This window comes from Rhinolophus sinicus, linkage group LG03 (genome assembly GCF_036562045.2).
Source record: "Rhinolophus sinicus isolate RSC01 linkage group LG03, ASM3656204v1, whole genome shotgun sequence".
NCBI lineage: Eukaryota > Metazoa > Chordata > Mammalia > Chiroptera > Rhinolophidae > Rhinolophus > Rhinolophus sinicus.
In genome coordinates, this window is record NC_133753.1 from 73,066,495 (window position 1) to 73,086,106 (window position 19,612).

General features: G+C 44.7%; 2 protein-coding genes and 1 long non-coding RNA gene across 4 annotated transcripts in view; 1 reads left to right on the plus strand and 2 right to left on the minus strand.

Moving 5' to 3' along the window:
- The window catches only part of LOC141570610 (uncharacterized), a 43,053-nt gene that overhangs the window by 14,782 nt on the left and 8,659 nt on the right, over window positions 1-19,612 (plus strand). Inside the window, exons 2-3 of one of the 2 annotated variants that reach the window (XR_012494809.1) lie at window positions 3,148-3,222; window positions 3,492-5,401. This is a non-coding gene — a long non-coding RNA (uncharacterized LOC141570610). Of the gene's footprint in view, window positions 1-3,147; window positions 3,223-3,491; window positions 8,116-19,612 lie in introns of those variants that run through there. The other variant, XR_012494808.1, reaches the window with a different exon arrangement.
- LOC109436101 (chymase) lies at window positions 613-3,662 on the minus strand. The gene is made up of 5 exons (XM_019714401.2): window positions 3,535-3,662; window positions 2,698-2,848; window positions 1,798-1,933; window positions 1,314-1,568; window positions 613-920 (listed from the first exon to the last, which is right to left on the minus strand). The coding sequence occupies exons 1-5, from the start codon at window positions 3,611-3,613 to the stop codon at window positions 780-782; spliced, it is 762 nt and encodes a 253-aa protein (XP_019569960.2). The 5' UTR covers window positions 3,614-3,662; the 3' UTR covers window positions 613-779.
- Window positions 11,810-15,333, minus strand: LOC109436090 (mast cell protease 4). The gene is made up of 6 exons (XM_019714371.2): window positions 15,330-15,333; window positions 14,367-14,438; window positions 13,633-13,783; window positions 13,050-13,185; window positions 12,563-12,817; window positions 11,810-12,112 (listed from the first exon to the last, which is right to left on the minus strand). Exons 1-6 carry the CDS (start codon window positions 15,331-15,333, stop codon window positions 11,969-11,971), a joined length of 762 nt encoding a protein of 253 aa, XP_019569930.2. The 3' UTR covers window positions 11,810-11,968.

Sequence of the window (19,612 nt, forward strand, 5' to 3'; positions counted from 1 at the left end):
CAATGAGTGAGGTGATCTGCATCTCAGATTAAAGCTCCACAGATGGTAGATCTTTCCTCATGGAGGTGCATTGTGAGGAGGGCCCTGTATGGTACCAGCTGCCTTTTCTAGATCCTGTATCGAAACCATTGGTTCCCAACTGAGGGTGATTCCTACCCCACCAATCCCCCGCCCCTGGGGCACATTTAGCAATTCCTGGAGACATTTTTGGTTGTCACAACTTGGCTGTGGAGATGGGGTATAGCTACTGACATCAAGTGGGAGAGGTCAGGGATGCTGTAAATATTGTACATCTTGTTTACAATTCAAAATTCTTAGTGATTCTGAATATTACTAAAGATAAATCAGAATTGATACAGAGTTGATAATTAAGGCAAGGAAGGATCTGGTGTAATTTCTTGTTTCAGTTGGAAAGATGGATCCTGCCTGTCTAGGGAGTCCCTTTCTCTTCTTTCTTTCCCTATTTTTTCTTCATTATTTCCCCTCTCTCTGTCCCTCTGTCTCTCACATACACTCACCCCTTTCCAAACGTAATGGCTGCCTGGGCTGGGCATCAGGTTGCTCTGTGCTGTGAGAAGAGAGCAGTAGAAGGAGTAGATGTACACTCGTGTCTGGAAGCTGAGTCTTTATTGAAGTTTACTGAGAGTTTTTTGACCTGAAGGAAGCCTCTTGAGGCCTAGGACCAGTAGGATCAGCAGGAAGCAGGTGCAGCTCTAGACACAGGTACCCTACTCAGGTCCAGATTCAGATTTCCTCTCAGGCTGGCCCAGGCTCCAGGGTTAATTCTCTTTTAGGACCTCGTTGATCCAGGGCCGGTAATGGGAGATCCGGGTGAAGACAGAAGGGGGTTCTTCATTCTTTCCATAGGAGACAATGCCCTGGGCCACGCCAGCACACACAAGAGGGCCCCCCGAGTCTCCCTGTGGCAGGGGTGTGGGGGAGAGAGAGAGAGAGCAGAAGGTGAGTCAGGAAAGTCATCCACTCCCGTCCGTGGGCCCCAACTCTGAGTCACATTCAGACCTAGGGTCACACGCAGGAGCCCTGCTTCTCCTGGAGGTATACGTCTTGGTCTGGTGCCCCTTCTTCCTGTCCTTCTTGGTACCCCATCTGTCCTATTTAGCAGACTGAGAGGGGTGGTCAGAGAGTACACAGGGCCATGGGAGAATGGATCCACAGAAGGACAGTTCCAGTTTCCTCAGTCCTATGATCTTAAACCCTGGCCTTGGCTGGCAATCTTCTGACCCCATCTCCTTCCAGAGATGTCTGAACCCTGCACAGTGATTTGTGAAGAAGAACCCTAGTCTAAGGATTACCTTAAATACAGATTTTGTCTTCTTAGGATTCCCCACACACAGCTGGAGTTTGTGGTCAAAAGTGCTGAAATATTTACAGGCCTGGGGATCCATGAGTCTCAGCTTCACCTCTTGCAGAGTCTTGGAGCCCAATTTCTCCACTTCCGTTATTCCCCAGCCGGCCACCCGGCACATTCTCCCTGGTGGGACGAAGCTGAAGTGAGGTGGAAGGGGGAGTGTCCCCACAGCCAGGGTCAGGTTGGCTTTCTCCTTCAACTGTGAAGGGAATGATGGGCTGTCAGTACTAGACATGCGTTAGGACGCAGTCGGAGGCCATCAGGCAGGGACCGTGCAAATTGCTTCGCATGAGAGCCACATCCAGAGGGTGAGTGTGCGTGTGTGTGGGGTGCAGTCCAGAGGCAGGTCAGGGAAATGTCAGGGCTATAGGGGCCTGAAGGAGAAGGCTAAAGGAATAGGAAGTGAAGAAGGGGAAGAAAGATGTTACCTTTAGTAACATGATGTCATGATGAGCAAAAATGTAATCAAATTTTGGATGAGGGAATTGTTTTACGACCTCAAGCTTCTGCCATGTGTCTTCTTTCTTTGTTATGTTATGGGCTCCAAGGGTGACCATTATAGACCTGTGTGAGGGAGAAGGAAGGTCAAGGAGAAACAGTGCTGGTTTGTGGTGTCTCCTGAGACGTGCCCATTCCGAGAAAAGGGGACTGGAGGCTCTTACTAGGTCACTGGACTCTACCCACTCTTTGCCTGGGCTACTGTGGCATTTTTTTTTTTTGCGGGGGGGTGGACTCAGGTTTTACTTAGGAGAGAGTTTTCCCAGGGAACAGAGATAATTCCCAAGACCCTTGGGAACTGCTGGGGACTGAGCAGGCCATGGAGGACCCAGGGCATAGGGTTAGCAATTCCTAATGCAGGAAGCCCTATATGAGGGTTCACCTTCTGGAGCAAGAGATATCAGAGAAAAGGGGTAAGTGATGGGGTTTCAGGTGGACTCTAGTCCCTGCCTCCCATGGAAAAGATGGGTTCAGGTGCCCGAGAACTAAAGCCAGTGTTCTTGGAAAGGGCATAAAGAAAGTGGCCAAGAGAACTGGATGGGGCCCTGAAAAGTGTGTCACACATCTTATGTGTTGGGATTGGGGAGAGGGGGAGCTACTTTTAGAGGAGGGACACTTGGATGGTGCCTCTTGCTCCTTTGTAGGGGACCTGGGAGTTGAGCTCCCAGTGACTGTGGATCAGAGCGTCCATTCAATTAGGAGAACAATTTCCTTAAGCCCAAGTCTTGCCTCTCTTTAAAGTGACTCAGACCCCCTTGCAGAAGTGTCCCTGGTTGCTCCCCTGGATGTTTATCTCCCATTTGGAGATAAACACGACCCTGTTGTCTCACCTTCCTGTGCAGTGAGCAGCCGTCAGCACAAAGTTCCGTCTTATCAGGAAACCACCACAACTAAGCAGCTTATTCTGGGAAGTGACAATTTCCAGGTGGGCCATGTAGGGGCGGGAGTGAGGCTTGCACTCGGTGCCCCCAATGATCTTCCCTGGAACAGAGAAGTCCAGGGCCTGAGCACAGGCTTTGGCACACTCTCCAGAGAGTGTACAAACGGGGCTCAAGTTGAGAGGCTTCTCTTGAATCTCATCCTCACTCTGTATTCTGTCCATCTTCCGTCTCATGTGTCTCTGTTACTGCTTTCCCCGACCACAGCCTCCCACATAAATTCTCATGGCTTCCTTCAGGCACAATAGCCAATGAGCCTCAGATGTCATTCAAGCATTTTTCACCTCAGATTTCCCCCACTCCCCTTCTGCCCCTGCCTCAACCCTCCTCTGTTCCATGCAGGACAAGCTCTCTGGGTTCCTGTCTTGACCTTACCCACAGCCCATGAACTGTGTCACAAAATGGCCAAATGACAAGGTAATGTGTGGTCCCAAAGCTCCGAAGATGAAGAGAATATGGGGCTTCATACACATGATTACACATGTTAGAGAAGATACCCCTTTTCCTCCCAACTACTCTGGGCTTTCCCCAATCAGTGTGGGGTTCCTCGTTCCTGGGAATTACCATGGGCTGCAGAGAGTGTGTGGACACATCCCAAGTGGAAACTTCACTCTAGACTCTTGAAGAGAGATCCCGCTGCACTTCTGTTTAAGAGTCAGCTACATTCACACTAAACTTTGTTTTAGGAGCTGATCTGCAGCTTTCAGAGGAAAGGACCCTGCGACTCACCGGCTTCAGCTCTGGAGCATAGAAGAAAGAACAGCAGGGGGAGAGGAAGACGATGCATCTTCTCAGAGAGGCTGCCCATGGCAGATGTTGCTTCTGGTTTCCACTCTTGGGCTTTATAGCTCCCAGCAAGTGATAAAGGGCAGGGCTGGTAACCACAGGAACTGGGTGGTCAGGTTTTTTCTCTCATTCTAAGCTGGCTGTCTTTCTGACCAGAAGTTTCCCCAGAGTTGCCTTTTGTTTTGCTAGAGGTGAAACTGAGGCCTGAACTCTGAAATCCTGGCTGCCAGGATAAACTGTCCCCCATGGTGCCTTGTCTGGAGTGGGGGTGGGGGGATCCTGTCTTTTCCAGTTAGGGCAGTTTGTTAAAGGCCATCAGAAACATGGGTGGGAGAGATTTGTTACACTGAGCATGTAGAAGCATATGCACTTTTAGAGCTATAGCTCACAGTAGGAAATGCATTTTGCAAAAAGCCTCAATGCACATACACATGTATGTGTGAGTAGATGAGCACAAACATACACATACACAAATGAGTCAAAAGTTTCAGGAAACAATACTTATCCTTATGATATACCGTGCTCTCTGTTAGTTTTCATTCCATTCCATTCCATGTTAAAATGTGAGCAGCACCCCACTTAAAGGATGATTACTTTGAAAAACATTATCTGGATCTCTCCTTCCTTTGAACCAAATGTTCATTGGCAGGAGAAGGGAGGGTCCAAGGAGATAGTAGATGGGAGAATGGAACATACCCTGTGATAGGGCTTTATTACATTATCACAAGAGCAGATGGGAATGGAATTAGCATTTTTTGAGAGCCTGTACATATCATTTATTGTCATAACTCTTAAATATATTTTCATCACAATCCTGTGAAGTAGGTATTATTATATCAATTTTATGTATCTGGCTATCAAGGCTTATAGTTCATAATTAGATTTTCCAGATTCCAAATCAAGGGCCCTTTCTGCTCTTCCACCAAAGGGAAATAGAGAAGCTGAGACGCGTCCATGGGGATGTAGATGTAGAAGGATGGTTTGCCCCCAGGGGTTTGGGGTTTCCTACCCTTACTTAGGAATCAAGCTTGTTTTGCTGAAATAGAATATGTACACACAGATGTCAGTATCTGAGGCTTTTTTGTTTCGTAACAATGTTAGGAAATACCATTACTATCGCTTTACAAGTATAGAATTGAGAATCATACACAATAACATGACCAAGATCACACAACTCAACTATCATAACTTGGAGAAGCAGGCAGCCCAGGAAGAGTGGGGGCAACATGGTGGAGTGTCATTTCTCTGGGAGATTTATAAGGCATTTAGGTCAGAGATTGGGAAGCACGGGACAAATACCTCCCCAAATCATTCTACCATGCCCTAGTCTTAGCTTGGGCTTGTAACTGGGGTGGTCCTTTCCTTAGCGTATATTAGCTGGACTCTCTGTTGACCTCAGCTCTGATCCCCTCTAGAACAGAACATTTACACATGTTCCTAATGTCTGAGGAGACCCTGTACTAGTTCTTTTACTCTCTAGAGTTGCCAGTTTAAAATACAGAATGCCCAGTTAAATTTGTGTTACAAGTCATTGAACAAGTCATTTTTTTAGTATAAGTATGTTCTGATATGGAAGGAGACATACTGAAATAAATCATTGTCTATCTGAAATTCAGATTTAACTGGGAACACTGTGGTTTTATTTGCTAAAGCTGGCAACCGTACTCTGCATTCTACCCTTGGCAGGACAGAAGAGAATCTGGAGGTGAAGGAGTCCTGTTCTGAAGCCCTGAACCAGTTAGACCGAAAAGCAGAGGTGTAAACAGATGAAGGGTATCTGTTTCTCACTCATGTAGTGAGAAATCGAGAGGTAGGTAATCCAGGGCTAGTAAGGTAGCTCCACAGCGTCCTCAAGGTTCAGATCCACTAAGACTCAAGTTTTGTTTCACCTGAACTGGCTGAGAACAGGGAAAGCAATCAGTACAGCTCCAGGCAGGTGACCATTTTCAGAAATGAGGACTACACTATCTCCCCATGCTTTTTTCCTTGCTCTTTTCTTCCGTGACTTTCTTGGTCATGTGTGTATTTGCATATTTTAACAGATTTCCTTTTTCTCTCTGCTCTGCCTGCCTTCTGCTATTTTATATGTGGTATGTTGTTGTTGGTGAAGTTTACAGTTTTGTCTATGGTTTATAGAGCATCACTTTGGGAATGTGACTGATTTAGAGGTGGAATGGGTATCACCTAGGGATCCCGTACTTGGAGTTGAAAAGAGTAACTGATGAGATTGGGTTATGTCAGTTCTGCAGAGAGTTAAGCCTCATTTTCCTTTGTAAAAAAGATAGTGAGACTTATGTTCAATGGGAGCATTTTTGTTTTGGGAAAGGTTAAGTATGGAAAAAGAGCACACGTTCATATTGGGCAGCCAAATGATGGATTGTAGTGGACAGGTGGTATACAGTCCCAAACAGTCACAGGGTAGGGCCAACCCTCCAGGTATCATTTAGGGAGTTTTCAGTGGTGCTTCTGTCTAACCATATTTGGGGGGGAAGGGTAGTGTTGTCATGCAGCAGCCTAACCGTCTGTCCCCTTGTGCCTATCCCTAAAGAAAGAAGAGTCTGTGAGACTGTTCCTTTCAGGGACTTTGCTTCACCTTTGTGCTTACACTTCATGTCTCTCTGTTTGGCCCCCAAAAGATGGTTGGTGAGTCAATGACGGGTAAGATTCCTCATGGGAGGAACAACCCAAGCCAGATGGAACTGTGTGGAGACCACCAGGAGAATTCACGGGGTCTATAGAGGTGGGCACAGCCCCCACCTTCCCCTGGCTAAGGAGAGCTTCTGCCTGTGTGGCTATATTCCTTCCCACAACCTGTGTGGGATGTAATAACATCAGTTCTCTTTCCATTCTTAACAATAAGTTTCAGCATAAAGGATTTGTCCCTGGGGAGGCACATATCATAATTGTTAAGATATCATGGGACTTTCGATTCCGGCTGTTTGCAGGCAAGGGCGATTGATTTGAATCAGTTTTCTGGTATGACGTATGAGACTCACAGACCATGGAGAAAACAATGCTGCTTCCTTGTGTGTTCATCAATAAAAGCCAGAAGGCGGCCTGATTCGGGGCTCTCAGTCCTTTGAGGCTGGGAGACCCTTGGCCCCCTGTTTCATAACTTTCTTGATTTCTGTTTCTTTCTTAACCCTTCGCTGCCCCTTCTCGTTCTCTCACTGCCCGTGTTGCGCTGGACATGCCAGGGTAGAGGGAGAAAATCAGGACCACGGACAGCTCCAAGTCTTTCCCTTGTCCTGGGGTGGAGAAAAGCCAGGTTGTTCAGAGAGAATGAGTTGGCACCTGGGGAGGTGTGGAGGGTGCAACTGCAGCTCAAGAATCGGGAGAATGTGTCATGTGGTCAGGGAGAGATCTGTAAATAAACTTGTATCTCAATTGTATAGAAAAACATACATCCCTTAGGAAATTCCTCTCTCCCTGTCCGTGACCCTCTCCTTCTCCCTTCCTCTCCTCTCCCTCCTTATCCTTCTCTTTTCCCTTCCATTCTTTCTTTCCTCCATCCATTCTCACACCTGAAGCTCTTTTTCACAGAGGTTGGAGGGTGGGGAGATGTATAACTATAAAAGGATAGCATGAAGGAGTTTGGAGAGGTGATGAGACTTGTATCCCAATAGTGGTGGCGCTTACATAAATGTATATCTGCATTAAAGTTCATAGAACTGTACACCAAAAGAAATCATGATAATTTAAAAAGAATTTCTCACAATAGTCCACTGTTATTTTGCAGATGAGGAAACTGGGCTTATAGAGGCACAAAGTCAAATAACGAATTAGAGAGCATAGGTTCTAACACAGGCTTATTTAATTGTAAACTTCAAGTTGTTTCCACTCTTTATTGCTGCATGCCTTGAATATTCAAATGAGTAGCCCAGAGAACACATGCAGGGTCTGTCGTCTGCCACTGTAGTTTTGTCTTTTTGAGAATGCCATGTAAATGGAATCAATGTGTAGCTTATTGAGGTTGGGCTTCTTTCACTCAACATAATGCTCTTGAGGTTCATCCAATTTGTTGCATGAACAGTTGTTTGCTTCTTATTACTGCTGAGGAGTATTCCATTGCATGTATGTACCACAGAGGTTGGATGGGGTCTTGTTTAGAATTCACTATTAGCGGGAAGGAAAGGGATGAACATGATGTAAAAGCACTGACATTTTAATGATTGTTTATCCATCTAAGTGTCTGTTGTAAGACACTTCTGTTGCCAAGACATGGAAACAACCAAAATGTCCTTCGATAGATGAATGGATAAAGAAGTTGTGGTATATATATATATATACACACACACACACACAATGGAATACTATTCGGCGGTAAGAAAAGATGAAATAAGACCATTTGTGACAACATGGATGGATCTTGAGATTATAATGCTAAGCGAAATGAGTCAGACAGAAAAAGTAGAGAACCATATGATTTCACTGATATGTGGTATATAAAACTGAAAACAATAAAAGAACAAGACAGACAAATGAAGAAACAGAAACTCATAGACACAGACAATAGTTTAGAGGTTACCAGAAGTTAAGGGGGGTGGGGGGTGGGAGATGAGGGTAAGGGGGATCAAATATATGGTGATGGAAGGAGAACTGACTCTGGGTGGTGAACACACAATGGGATTTATAGATGATGTATTATACACCTGAAATCTATGTAACTTTACTAAAAATTGTCACCCCAATAAACTTTAACTAAAAAAAAAGACATTTCTGTTGTTTCCAGTTTTTGGTAACTAGGCATAGATCTGCGGTAAACATTTGTGTACAGGTTTTTAATGTGAACTTAAGTTTTCATTTTTGTGAGGTAAACATCCAGGAGTACGATTCTGGGTCATATAGTAAGTGTATGTTTAATTTTATAAGAAACTCCTAAACTATTTTTTAAAGTAGCTGTAGCATTTTTCATTTCCCCAGAGATATATGCGAGTTCTAGTTGTTCCACATTCATGCACTGCCTTGGCATTTTCAGTATTTTTAATTTTAGCCATTCTAACGTGTGTGTGGTAGTGTTTCATTGTGTTTTCAATTTGCGTTTTCCTAATGACTCACGAGGTTGAACATCTTTTCATGTGTTTATTTGCCATCCATAAATCCTTTTTGGTGAAGTGTCTGTTCATGTATTTTGCCTATATTTTAATTCAGTTGTTGTCTTACTGTTGAGTTTTGTCAGTACCGCATATATTCTGGATATAAGTCATTTTTCAGCTTTGTGCTTAGCACATATTTTCTTTCAGTCTGTAGCTTGTCCTTTCATTCTCTTAACAGGTGTCTTTCACAGAATTTTTTAAGGTTTTTAAAGTTTGGTAAGTCCAGTTTATCAATTCTTCTTGTATGGATTGTGCTTTTGGTGTTATGTCTAAGAACTCTGTGCCTCACTGTAGGTCACAAAGATTTTCTTCTATTGTTTCTAAATGTTTTATAGTTTTATGATCCATTTTAAGTTAGCTTTTGTATAAGGTGCGAGACTTCAGGTTCCTTTCCTTTTTTTTTTTTTTTCATATGGTGTCATAACAATGAAATGAGACAATGGAGGGAAAGTGGTACCCAGTGGGCTGTCAATAAAAGTTAGTTCTTTCTCTTGAATTTTGTGTGGTTGGTTAAATGACCTGCTTCATGAATATGGTGCCGACTCATTGAGACTGTGGCCCTACAAGGGCAGAGATACAGCTCACCTGACTTTTATTTTGCATCCCCTGGATGAATTGTAAGTCCAAGCACAGTTAGCAATGTCATCCATCTCCAGCTTTTTATAAATGTATTTCCTTCAGACCTCAATTTTCTTTTCTCTGTAAGCTTGCTTGGCTCTTGTTGTTGAGAAATAGATGTGTCCTTATGATGGCGACGTTGAGTCTAAGTTCATTTAAACTATCTACAGGCCAGGCAGAGAACAGCTATGAGTCACAGCTACTCACAATTGTGCTAGTGAGGACCGGGGCTACTGGGGAGGAAGAGAAGAATCAAGGCCCACAACTGAGGAGGCACTCACTCTCAGGGTCGTGTAAGTACCTCCTTACGTGACTGTCTCCTTAAATTTTGCTCCCAGGTGTGTCTCTTACTTCGCGCCAGTGAGTCCAGTTTCCTGCTCAGTGGCACTTTATTGCAGGGAAAAACCTTAGAGATGGAGCAGCCCGTGGAGTGCGCTCAGGAGCAGGGAACAGTGTGTGGATATGTGAGGGTAAAAGTTGCTGGGGAGAGACAATCCCCAGCTCCCTAGGGGAGGGCCTAATATTGGGGTGGGATGGGAGGAGCAGATAGTTTCCTGTTGGGTTTTTGGACCTGTGCCCCAATAACCATGACCACAGGCGGAAATGACTCTTTAGCATTTATTTCCCTGTACGCTGCCCTCAGCTGTTCACAGGCCCTCTTCCCATGAGTTTGGGCAAAGCCCTCTTCTCGGGATGGTTTCTCCTGCTGACCAGGTGATGCTGAGACTTTCTTATCACTCCTGGTGTTGGTCAGGAGGACACACTCCATGGTCCATGGGCCCGCCCCTCCGCATGGCAGAACTAACACTGTACTAATTGATGATGCACTTATCTTCTCTGGGTGGCTGGGCCACCAACGGCTTTTTCCATGGTAGGGATCCATGTGATGCTTGCTTGGTCTGCAGCGGTGGCTGTGCTGGAGTCAGTGCCTGTTAACCCCTTGTGGTCCACTTCTGCCTGCAGGCTCAGCTCAGCGGCCTGCAGTCTCCACTGGCCCTGCTACTGCTTGGGGGCCAGGCTGGCAGGACACGCTGACTGCTCTCCCACATCTCCAGTTGCCTAGCTTCCAGGGAAGAAGGGATGCCCTTGGATGTGCTGTCCTTAGGGTCTGGGGGTCAAGAGCAGATGGGGCTTTAGCTTCAATTCAGTGTGTGCTCTGGTTTCCTAGACAAACATTACACGTAGTGTCTCTGCCTCTTGTATATCACATTGAAAAATTCTTATTTAATTATACAAATATAAAACAAGAGTTAGGACAAAAAAAATGCTTTTATTATGATTCCAGCATATGCTGGAAAAAGATCTTTTTGAGATCTTCCAAGTTTCTTTCTCTTTTTTTTTCTTTTTTTTTGCACATGTGCTTATTTGTTGCGTAGTCAGAATTTACAATCAGTTTTATATATTACACTTTATTTTACATCTGTATCGATTGGTAGGAAAGCTGGAAGCTCAGATCTGTGGGCTGGCAGGCAGTGGGGAAGGTGGAGGTGCTGGGTCCCTGATCTTGGACCAACAGTAGCCGCTCTTTCTTGCACAGGCCAACCCTATCTTCTAAGGCTTCTTAGAGACCATGGTGGGACCTGTAAGGGCACCCTTTACCTGCAGGCTCCTGAGACGTAGTTGGAGGTCATGCCCTGTTTCCCTTGTCTTTGGGTGTATACCGCTGTCAGTGTACTCATCCAGTTCAGATCCTGGTGCGTACGGGATGCAGAGTGTTGCAGGTAAGTTGGAGGAGGAAATTTTAGAGAACTTGGCCCAACTCAGGTGTTCCTTTCCTGGAATACTTGGAGGTATTGTGTCATTTCTGAAGGAAGATGCACATTGAATTTGGGTGGCTCTGATGCTCTTGTGGAGCCCTGTCCTGGGCTAGAATGGCCGAGCCCGTATGTAGCCCCCTGTGACTGCTGCAGCAGCCCCGCCCTGAGGACGTCCAGGGGCAGCCCTCCCTCCCCCATCCGCCTATCCTGAGTGCTGTGCTTGGGAAATGTTCTTCTTTCCCACGTGGCAGATGCTGCTGTAGCTGTAGAAACACTACTGAGGGGGATGATCATGGGGCTGAGCTGGGTGTAAGGACACAAGATATCACTAGCTCAGGCCTGGGGCGTCTCCTGAAACAGTCCTGGGGAATTTGCTATGGTGCATGTGCGCCCCGAATTGCAGTGACTGAGGCACAGGGTTCCAGGGAAGATGAGAAGATAGAGGAGAAGGGGTGGGGGTGGGGGAGGAGGAGGATGAAGAAGGGGACAGGGGAGAAAGAAGGTAAATCTGCGCCAGTATTATTCTGGATGTTAAATCCTATTATTCAGATTAAAATATTTTTCTTCAATAACCCATAACACCATACAATGTACAGGAAAACTGGTGGGTAAGATTATTCATCTGGCAAGACAGGAACCCAGTGCCGTTCTTCAGAGAGGACCTGAACTTCTCGTGGAGCAGACCAGCTCTGGGGGAGCTTTGAGGGAGAGGGAAGAGTCTCGTGCACACACGCTGGAGGCTGCATCTTTATTGAAGTTTGCTGGGGGTACAATCAGCAGGGGGTTCGTGCGCCTCTGGGAGCCTCCCGGGACTCAGGCGGGGGCCAGGCTCCCATGGAACCCAGGGGCTACCTTGGGAGGGCTCTGGCTTTGGGATTCTCCATGAGGCTGGCCAGGCTGCTGTGGCTACTTGCTCTTTAAGATTTTATTAATCCAGGGCACATATGGGGAGATTCGAGTGAAGACAGCAGGAGGCTTTGCATCTTCACGTCCATATGACACGATTCCTTGGGCCACCCCAGCACAAATAAGGGGGCCCCCAGAGTCCCCCTGTAGGTCAGAGAAAGCAGATCATGAGCAGGGTCATCGTTGTTTCCCTACTTCACCTCACCGTGGTTCTGTCAGCACCCTGGCTAGCCCCCAGTTACCCCAGAATCAGGCCAGGACTCTTGCTTCCTCATGGAGTCGTAAGTTAGGGATTTAACGTCTTATTTCTCTCTCTGACATAGAACCACCACTCCAGATCCTGTCCCCCTCCAGCTTCTTCCTTTCTCTGTCCTGGAGCCCTGCACAGCAGACTAGATGAGAGGGGTAGAGGCAGGACTTGGGTGTGGGACGATGGAACCCAGAAGGGGGATTCCATTTCCCATAGTCCTAGAAACCAATAATGCAGACACCAGTCACCATATTAGGGGACTTCCTGACCCCCCCCCCACTCCCTCCCAGGAGGACGCTGTCTCCCAGGGACTTGTTGTGAGGAAGAAATATAGGGTGTGGTACCTTGTATGCTGAGTTTCTCTTCCTGGGGTTGCCCACACAGATTTGTAGGTTATGGTTGTAAAACAGAAAGCACTTGCAGGCTTTGGCATTCATGAGTCTCAGCTTCACCTCTCTCAGAGTGTCTGACACTGGCTTTTGCACTCCTGTTCTCCCCCAGCCAGTGGCCCGGCACACTCTCCCAGGTTGAATAAAAGTAGACCGGGTGGGCAGGGGTACTGTTCCCACAGCATGGGTCAGCTTGGCTTTCGCTTTTAGCTATGAGGGAGGGAGAGTAGATGGACTGCCAGTCCCAGGGAAAGTGAGGGGTGTGGTGTGATAGATGCTCCCTGGTCAGGGCCAAGGGTTTCTCCCCAATGGGCTGGTGATGACATGGAGTGGCTGGGTGATCCCCGAGGAAGTGGGTAGGAAGAACGAGAATGAGAAAGGTACAGGTCAGGAAAAGGGCTAAAGAAGGGGGGATTGAGAAGTGCAAGAAAGAGAATGGCACCTTCAGTAACATGATATCATTGAGATTGGTGAAAGAGTTGTATTGCGGATGAATGATTTGTTTTGTGACTTCTAGCTTCTGCCATGTGGATTCTTCCTGTTTCATGTCATGAGCTCCAAGAGTGACAGTAATTTTTCTGTTGAGAGGGAAAAGAGAGTCAGGAAAAGGTGCTGGTCTCCTGAGAAGGGCCCATTGTGAACAAAGGGACATTAGGCCCTCTTCACCAGTGCAGAGCTACCTGAAGAACTCAGATCTTACTCAGGACAGAAGTCCCCCCAAGGGATCACAACCATTTCAGGAAAGGCCAGGCCCTGGCAGACGCAGACTGAGAGAGCTGTGCTGGCACCAGGATGAGAGGTGCAGTGTTGGCCTGCCTTGACCTGGGCTAATAAAGGTCAGAGATGACCTTTGGAGATAGAGATGGAGATGACCAATAAACACGCCTGGTTCCTCCCACTATAGATCGCTGATCATCTGAGATGAGCAGGGCACAAAAATCTCTCCTCAGGCCACTTCAAAGTTGTGTATAACTCTGGTTCCTATAACTCCTCACATGAAAAGAGAACAAGGTCAATTTTCTTACCTTCCTTTACAGTGAGCAGCTGTCACCACAAATTTTCGGCTTATCAGAAACCCACCACAGTTGCCAACAACACCCTGTTCACCGATGATTTCTAGATGGGCCATGTAGGGGCGGGAGTGTGGCTTGGATTCAACGCCACCGATAATCTCACCTGAAACAGAGAACCCCAGGTTCCCAAATGTAGACTCACTGAGCCTTCAGGCAGAGCACTGGGCATTCATGAGGAAGATGAGGTGAAAGCTGAGGGACCCCCCCTCCCCCAGCCTCACCCTTACCTCTAATGTACCTCAGCCTCTCCATGTATCCCTTTTATCGGATTTCTCTACCCCAACCCCCCCGTCAGCTCTCATCTTACTTTTCAGAACACAATGGCTCGTCTTGATTCTGAGTTGTCATTTAAACATTTCTTCATTTTCTCATCCCAACCTCCTCCACACGAAGCCAAGGTCAGAGAATGGCCAGGAAACAAAATTGTGGATATTTTGAGGAAAGCAGGTTAAGGGGTACTTCCAAAGCCAGTTTTCTGATTCTTTCTCCACCCAAGATTTCTCGTTCCTGGGAACCTGTTATTAACTGCTGGGAAAGAGTACAATTCTTCCAGCTAGAGATTTCCCCTGTGGAACACTCACAGTGGGCTCTTGCAGTCTCATTTTAGGGTCTTCTTTGACGCAGGTCAGTAAGTTTGGAATAGGAGCTGGGGACCCAGAGGACAGGGAGTTACACCCTAGACTTACCAGCTCCAGCTTCAGCAGGCAAGAGAAAGACCAACCAAAGGAATAGGGCCTGCATTTTGCCAGCAATGCTGCCTGTGGTAAGCTTCTTCTGTCACCCCCCGCTTTTATAATCCCAGAAGTAGAGGAAAGGGGGGAGGGCTGGAAACCACAGAAACTACATTTTTGTCTTTCACTCTGGCCTGGCTTATCTTCCTCATCAGAGATTCTCACAGCTGTCCTCTCTGCTCTGCTGGTGTTGAAGCTGTGGTCAGAGCCCAGGAGTCCTGGCTTCTAGGATGAGGAATGCATCTTTCTCATCTAATGCAGCTCTCTAGAGGCCTAATAGCAGAGCATATTGGAGGTGGGGGTATTTTTAGATGCTGTAGGGGTCTAGAGCAGGGGTCAGCCAACTTTCTGTAAATAGCCAGTTTGTAGGTATTTTCAGCCTTCCGAGCCATCCTGACTCTGTGGCAGCTACTCAGTTCTGCTGTTATAGCACAAACGCAGACATAGACAAAATGTAAACAAATGAGTATGACTGTGTTCCAATAAAACTTAATTTACAAAAGCAGGGAGTGGACCAATTTGTCCCGAGGACCATAGTTTGCCCCCTACCCCCACCTAGAAGATCAGCCCTTCCTTCAATCCAAATAATCAGTAGGAGATTAGATATTAAATACCCCCAGTATGTTTGGCACCGATATGACTTTACATAGATCATATCACTTAATCTTTTTAACAGTCCTCCTGGGTCAGTATTATTATATACAAATATGCAGCACTCAACTGAAGCTCGGAATTTCACATAACAGCAAGATCCAAAATGTAATATGTCAGATTCTGAAACTCATACTTTTCCCATTCCACTAATCTGAATAATAAGGGGTGTGGGGTGAAGGGTTAGTGCAATGAATAGAGAAAGAAATGGCATGTATAAAGGAGAATGCTTGTGTTCTCTAGGGGCTGTTGGGGTTTTCCACTTACGCATGGAGAGTCACATTTGGTTTGATAATAAAATGATATCTGCACTTGTCATTATTTGAGATATTACTCTGGGCTGTCGTTATTTTATGTGTAGTGAGAAAGGAAAAAAAAATGTTCTCAATTAGACAATAACATGCCATTGATTACAGGATTCATTCCTGTTGTAAAGAGGTTAAAATGTGAAATATTGTGCATCAATGAAATATTCTAACCAGTGGCACATTACACATATGTGCTTTATCTCACTCACCCTCACATCAGTCCTGAAAAGTATTGTTTCTATTTTACAGATGAGGAAACTGAGGCTCAGAGAACTTTGGTAACTGGACAAGATTTCATAGCCAATAAATATCAGAACTAGTTGTCTAATACGTAACAGTTTGACTCTAATCATGTGATCTTTCCATATGTCATCCTGCTTTCCTGGTGAAAATAAAACAAAAGAAATCAACAAGAAGAAGGATCTAGAGAGGATTTCTTCACCAGTTCCCACAGTTTTATAAGATACAGTCATTATAATAAATTCCTTATTTTCATCACTCACAGTGGCTCTGCTTTCCTGATTGAGCTCTAAACAGAGGTATTGGCACTGGAATGGGGTCCAGGGGAATCTAAACTTCGGTTCTATAAACTGGTATGGGTTATCTGCTATTGGTTCTCTAATTTGAATATATTTAAAGGTATTACTTACCATGTTGTAAGTGGTTAAGAATATCAGTTATAAGTGGTCATTTATGGCATAACTGTTACTTATATTATTACCTGTAGATATCTGTCATCACAGGCAAGACGTTAGGTGACCAACTATTTGTTGCCCTAGAACGTGCTGTGTATCCCCGAAAGTAAAACCTAGCCAGACAATCAGCTCTAATGCGTCTTTTGGAGCAAAAATTAATATAAAACCCAGTCTCACATAAGACCGGGTCTTATAGTAGAATAAGACCTGGTATTATATTATATTATATTATATTATATTATATTATATTATATTATATTATATTATTACATTTATTATATTATATTATACCGGGTCTTATAGTAAAATAAGACCAGATCTTATATTAATTTTTGCTCCAAGAAACACATTAGAGCTGATTGTCTGGCTACGTCTTATTTTCAGGGAATCACTGTGTTAGTGGAAATAAGGAGTTTAATGGGGTTAATTACTTCCAAGTGCACTAAAGAACTTAGGAAAAGAAAATGATGAGCTTTGGACTTTACATTTTAAGCTTATGGTCTAAGTAAGGATACAGAAATCTATGACTGACATAAAAGAAACTCTTATCTCATGTAACCTCATGTCTGAGATTTCTAAAAACCAAACCAATATCTAATCCTGTCAGTGGCTTGCAATGCATTTTGAATTCCCAGCCTGGGAGGGTTTCTTATATAAAGTTAAGGTATTAATTGAGATGGTGAAAATTGAGATGGGAATATATTTGGGCAGATTCTGATGAAACTGAAACCTTGAACTGGTAAATTCCTTCAATCTGCCTTTGCCAGTAACAGCAGCCCATCTTCCTCAGTCTGAGGAGGTTAGTCTTCCCTGGCCTGAAGAGTCTGTAATGGGATCCTCTGAGGTAGTTCTTTTGCAGGGGACTGCTGACCCCTGCCCTTTCATTGCTTCTAGATCTATAACCAGACTCAAGTCCCAGTAGGTCCCAGAAGTAAGTGTGACCCATGAGGAATTGCAGTATATACCAAAATAATTGCAATATTTTTGCTAATTTATATAAACAGAAGCATGAATGAGAATGGATCTTAAAGGTGTTGGTGTAGGTTAGAAGGAACGTAGTAATGTTGGGCCTGGATGATGGGATGAATTAAGCAGAGATTCTAATGTCAGTGTATTAGACCAATCATACTGAAGTGGCTTTAACTATTTGCCTAGTTGGTTGAATTGAAATATAGACCCAAAGGTGGCTTTTACTAAGTGAAGTTGAGACGTCAGACCTTCTTTGGTATACTGTGGTAGAAGGTATCCAATGTTTAGGGAAATCAGAAGGTAGAGTGGGTTTATTATGTGAGACTGGTGTACTCACTCCCTAAGTGTGTCTCAGGAGAGTGCAGAGAACACAACTTCAACCAAAGCTGTGAAAAATACGCTGGGGCGAGGGACCACTGGCATCTTTGAAGAGGCTGTAGTGGCCATTTGCTGTAGACCTGGAATGACTGTGGGAACTGCTGTTGCTGAACTGGGATCCCTGAGTTCCAAGGTGATGATAGGATCCCAGGGTGGGAGAAGCCAGGCTACCAGAGATAAGGCGGGCTTGGTTACAGTCATGGGTGTCAGAGTTGAGGCAGAAGTCAAGGTAGTTTGACAAATAGAGGTCTTTGACTTTGGCTAATTGTTCATGGTGTCCCTAGAACTGAAATAGATGGGCCACCTACTAAAGTCATAATTCATTTGTATAAGTGGAAGCATTCTAGAGCTAGTGACCAGAGGTCTTGAATATCACCAGGTACCTCAACTAATTCCCAGACTTGAGCTCACTCACTGACCCAGAGCTTCTTGAAAGCAGAGGAATAAGTGCCCTTGAGGAAGGTCCTTGCTACATAGTTAAAAATCTGTACTGTACATCTTCCTCCTTGCCTTCCCCAAGGCTGCCTGTGGCTGTCTCCCAGAGTGACTGTAAATTAGAGAAAAAAAATCTGAGAAATAGTAGGTCTTTTTGTTTGGTTACTGGGCACTGGCTCTGACTTGATACTAATTTCTAAAGATCCCAAATGCCTCTGTGAATCACCAGTCAGAGAATGGGCTTATAGAGGTGGTCAGCTAGGTTTTGGCATGGGTTCCTCTCATAGTGATTTGCAAACCAACGTTTGACTATTTCCCCAGTTCCAGAAGGCAGAGGTAGAATAGACATATTAAAAAACTGGCAGAATTCCTACAGTGGTTGCCTGACTCATGGAGTGAGGTCTATTATGGTAGAAAAGGACAAATGGAAGCCAGCAGAATTGCTTCTATCTACCAAAATAGTAAACTGAGATCAATATTATCTTCATGGAGAAATTCGGAGATTAGTGCAACCACTCAATTACTGAATGATGCAGGAGTAATGATTCCTACCACATTCCCATTCAGCTCACCTATTTGGTTTGTGCAGAAGACAGATGGATCTTGGAGAATTACAGTAGATTACTGTAAATTTAATCAGGTGGTGACTAATTGCAGCTGCTCTTCCTAGTGTAGTTTTATTGCTGGAGCAAATACAACAGATCTCCTGCAGGTGTCCTGGGGAATGCTTGGCAGGGCCACCAATATACCATCACTCAGGGTCATTTCAACAACTATTGCAGGGACCTTGATCATCTCTACTTTGTAGGACATCATACTGGTCCATTACATTGATGATGTTATGTTGTTTGGACCTGGGGGTCAAGAATTAGCAACTACTTTAGACAGTTTGATCAGATGCAAGAGGGGCAGAATGTTGGAATAAGTCCCACAAAATTCATGGGTCATCATTATTAGTGAAACATTTGACGGGTCAGTGATCTCAAACCAAGATATCCCTTCTTAAGTAATAGACAAGTTGCTGCATCTGGTCCCTTCTACCACTAAAAGAGGTACTAACAGCCAGTTGATTGAGAAAGAATATCTTTACATCTGGTTTACAGATAGTTCTCAATGATATGCTGGTAACACTTAAAAGTGGGTGGTGGTAGTAATAAGCCCCACTCCAAGTCTCGCCCCTGCCGCCCAGAGGATGACGGTACACAGAAATTCAAGCTGAAAATAAAAATGTCTTCACACTCCTAGAAAAAGGCTGATTATTCTGTAGCCATGGTAACAAGTAGCAACCAGAACTATTTTTTTTAATTAAAGCTTTTACTTTGAGATAATTGTAGGTTTACATACAGTTGTAAGAAATATTACAGAGAGATCCTATGTACCCTTCGCCCAGATTCCTCCAATGGTAACACCTTGCAAAACTATAGCATTATTACAACCAGGAAACTCACATTGATATAATTTACCAATCTTTTTTAGACTTCATCAGTGTGTGTGTGTGTGTGTGTGTGGTATTTAGTTCCATGCGATTTTATCACGTGTGGGATCATGTATTGTTCACAAGAGTCACAAGGTACTGCAGTCCTATCATGAAGAACCCTCGTGCTGCTCTTTTATTACCACACACCCCACTGTGCTCCTCTACCACATCCCTAACCCCCTTGCAACCATTAATCTCTTTTCTATAATTTTTTCTCATTTCAAGAATGTTATATAAATGGACATATATTTTTATGTAACTTTTTTGTAAACATATCATAAATGTTTT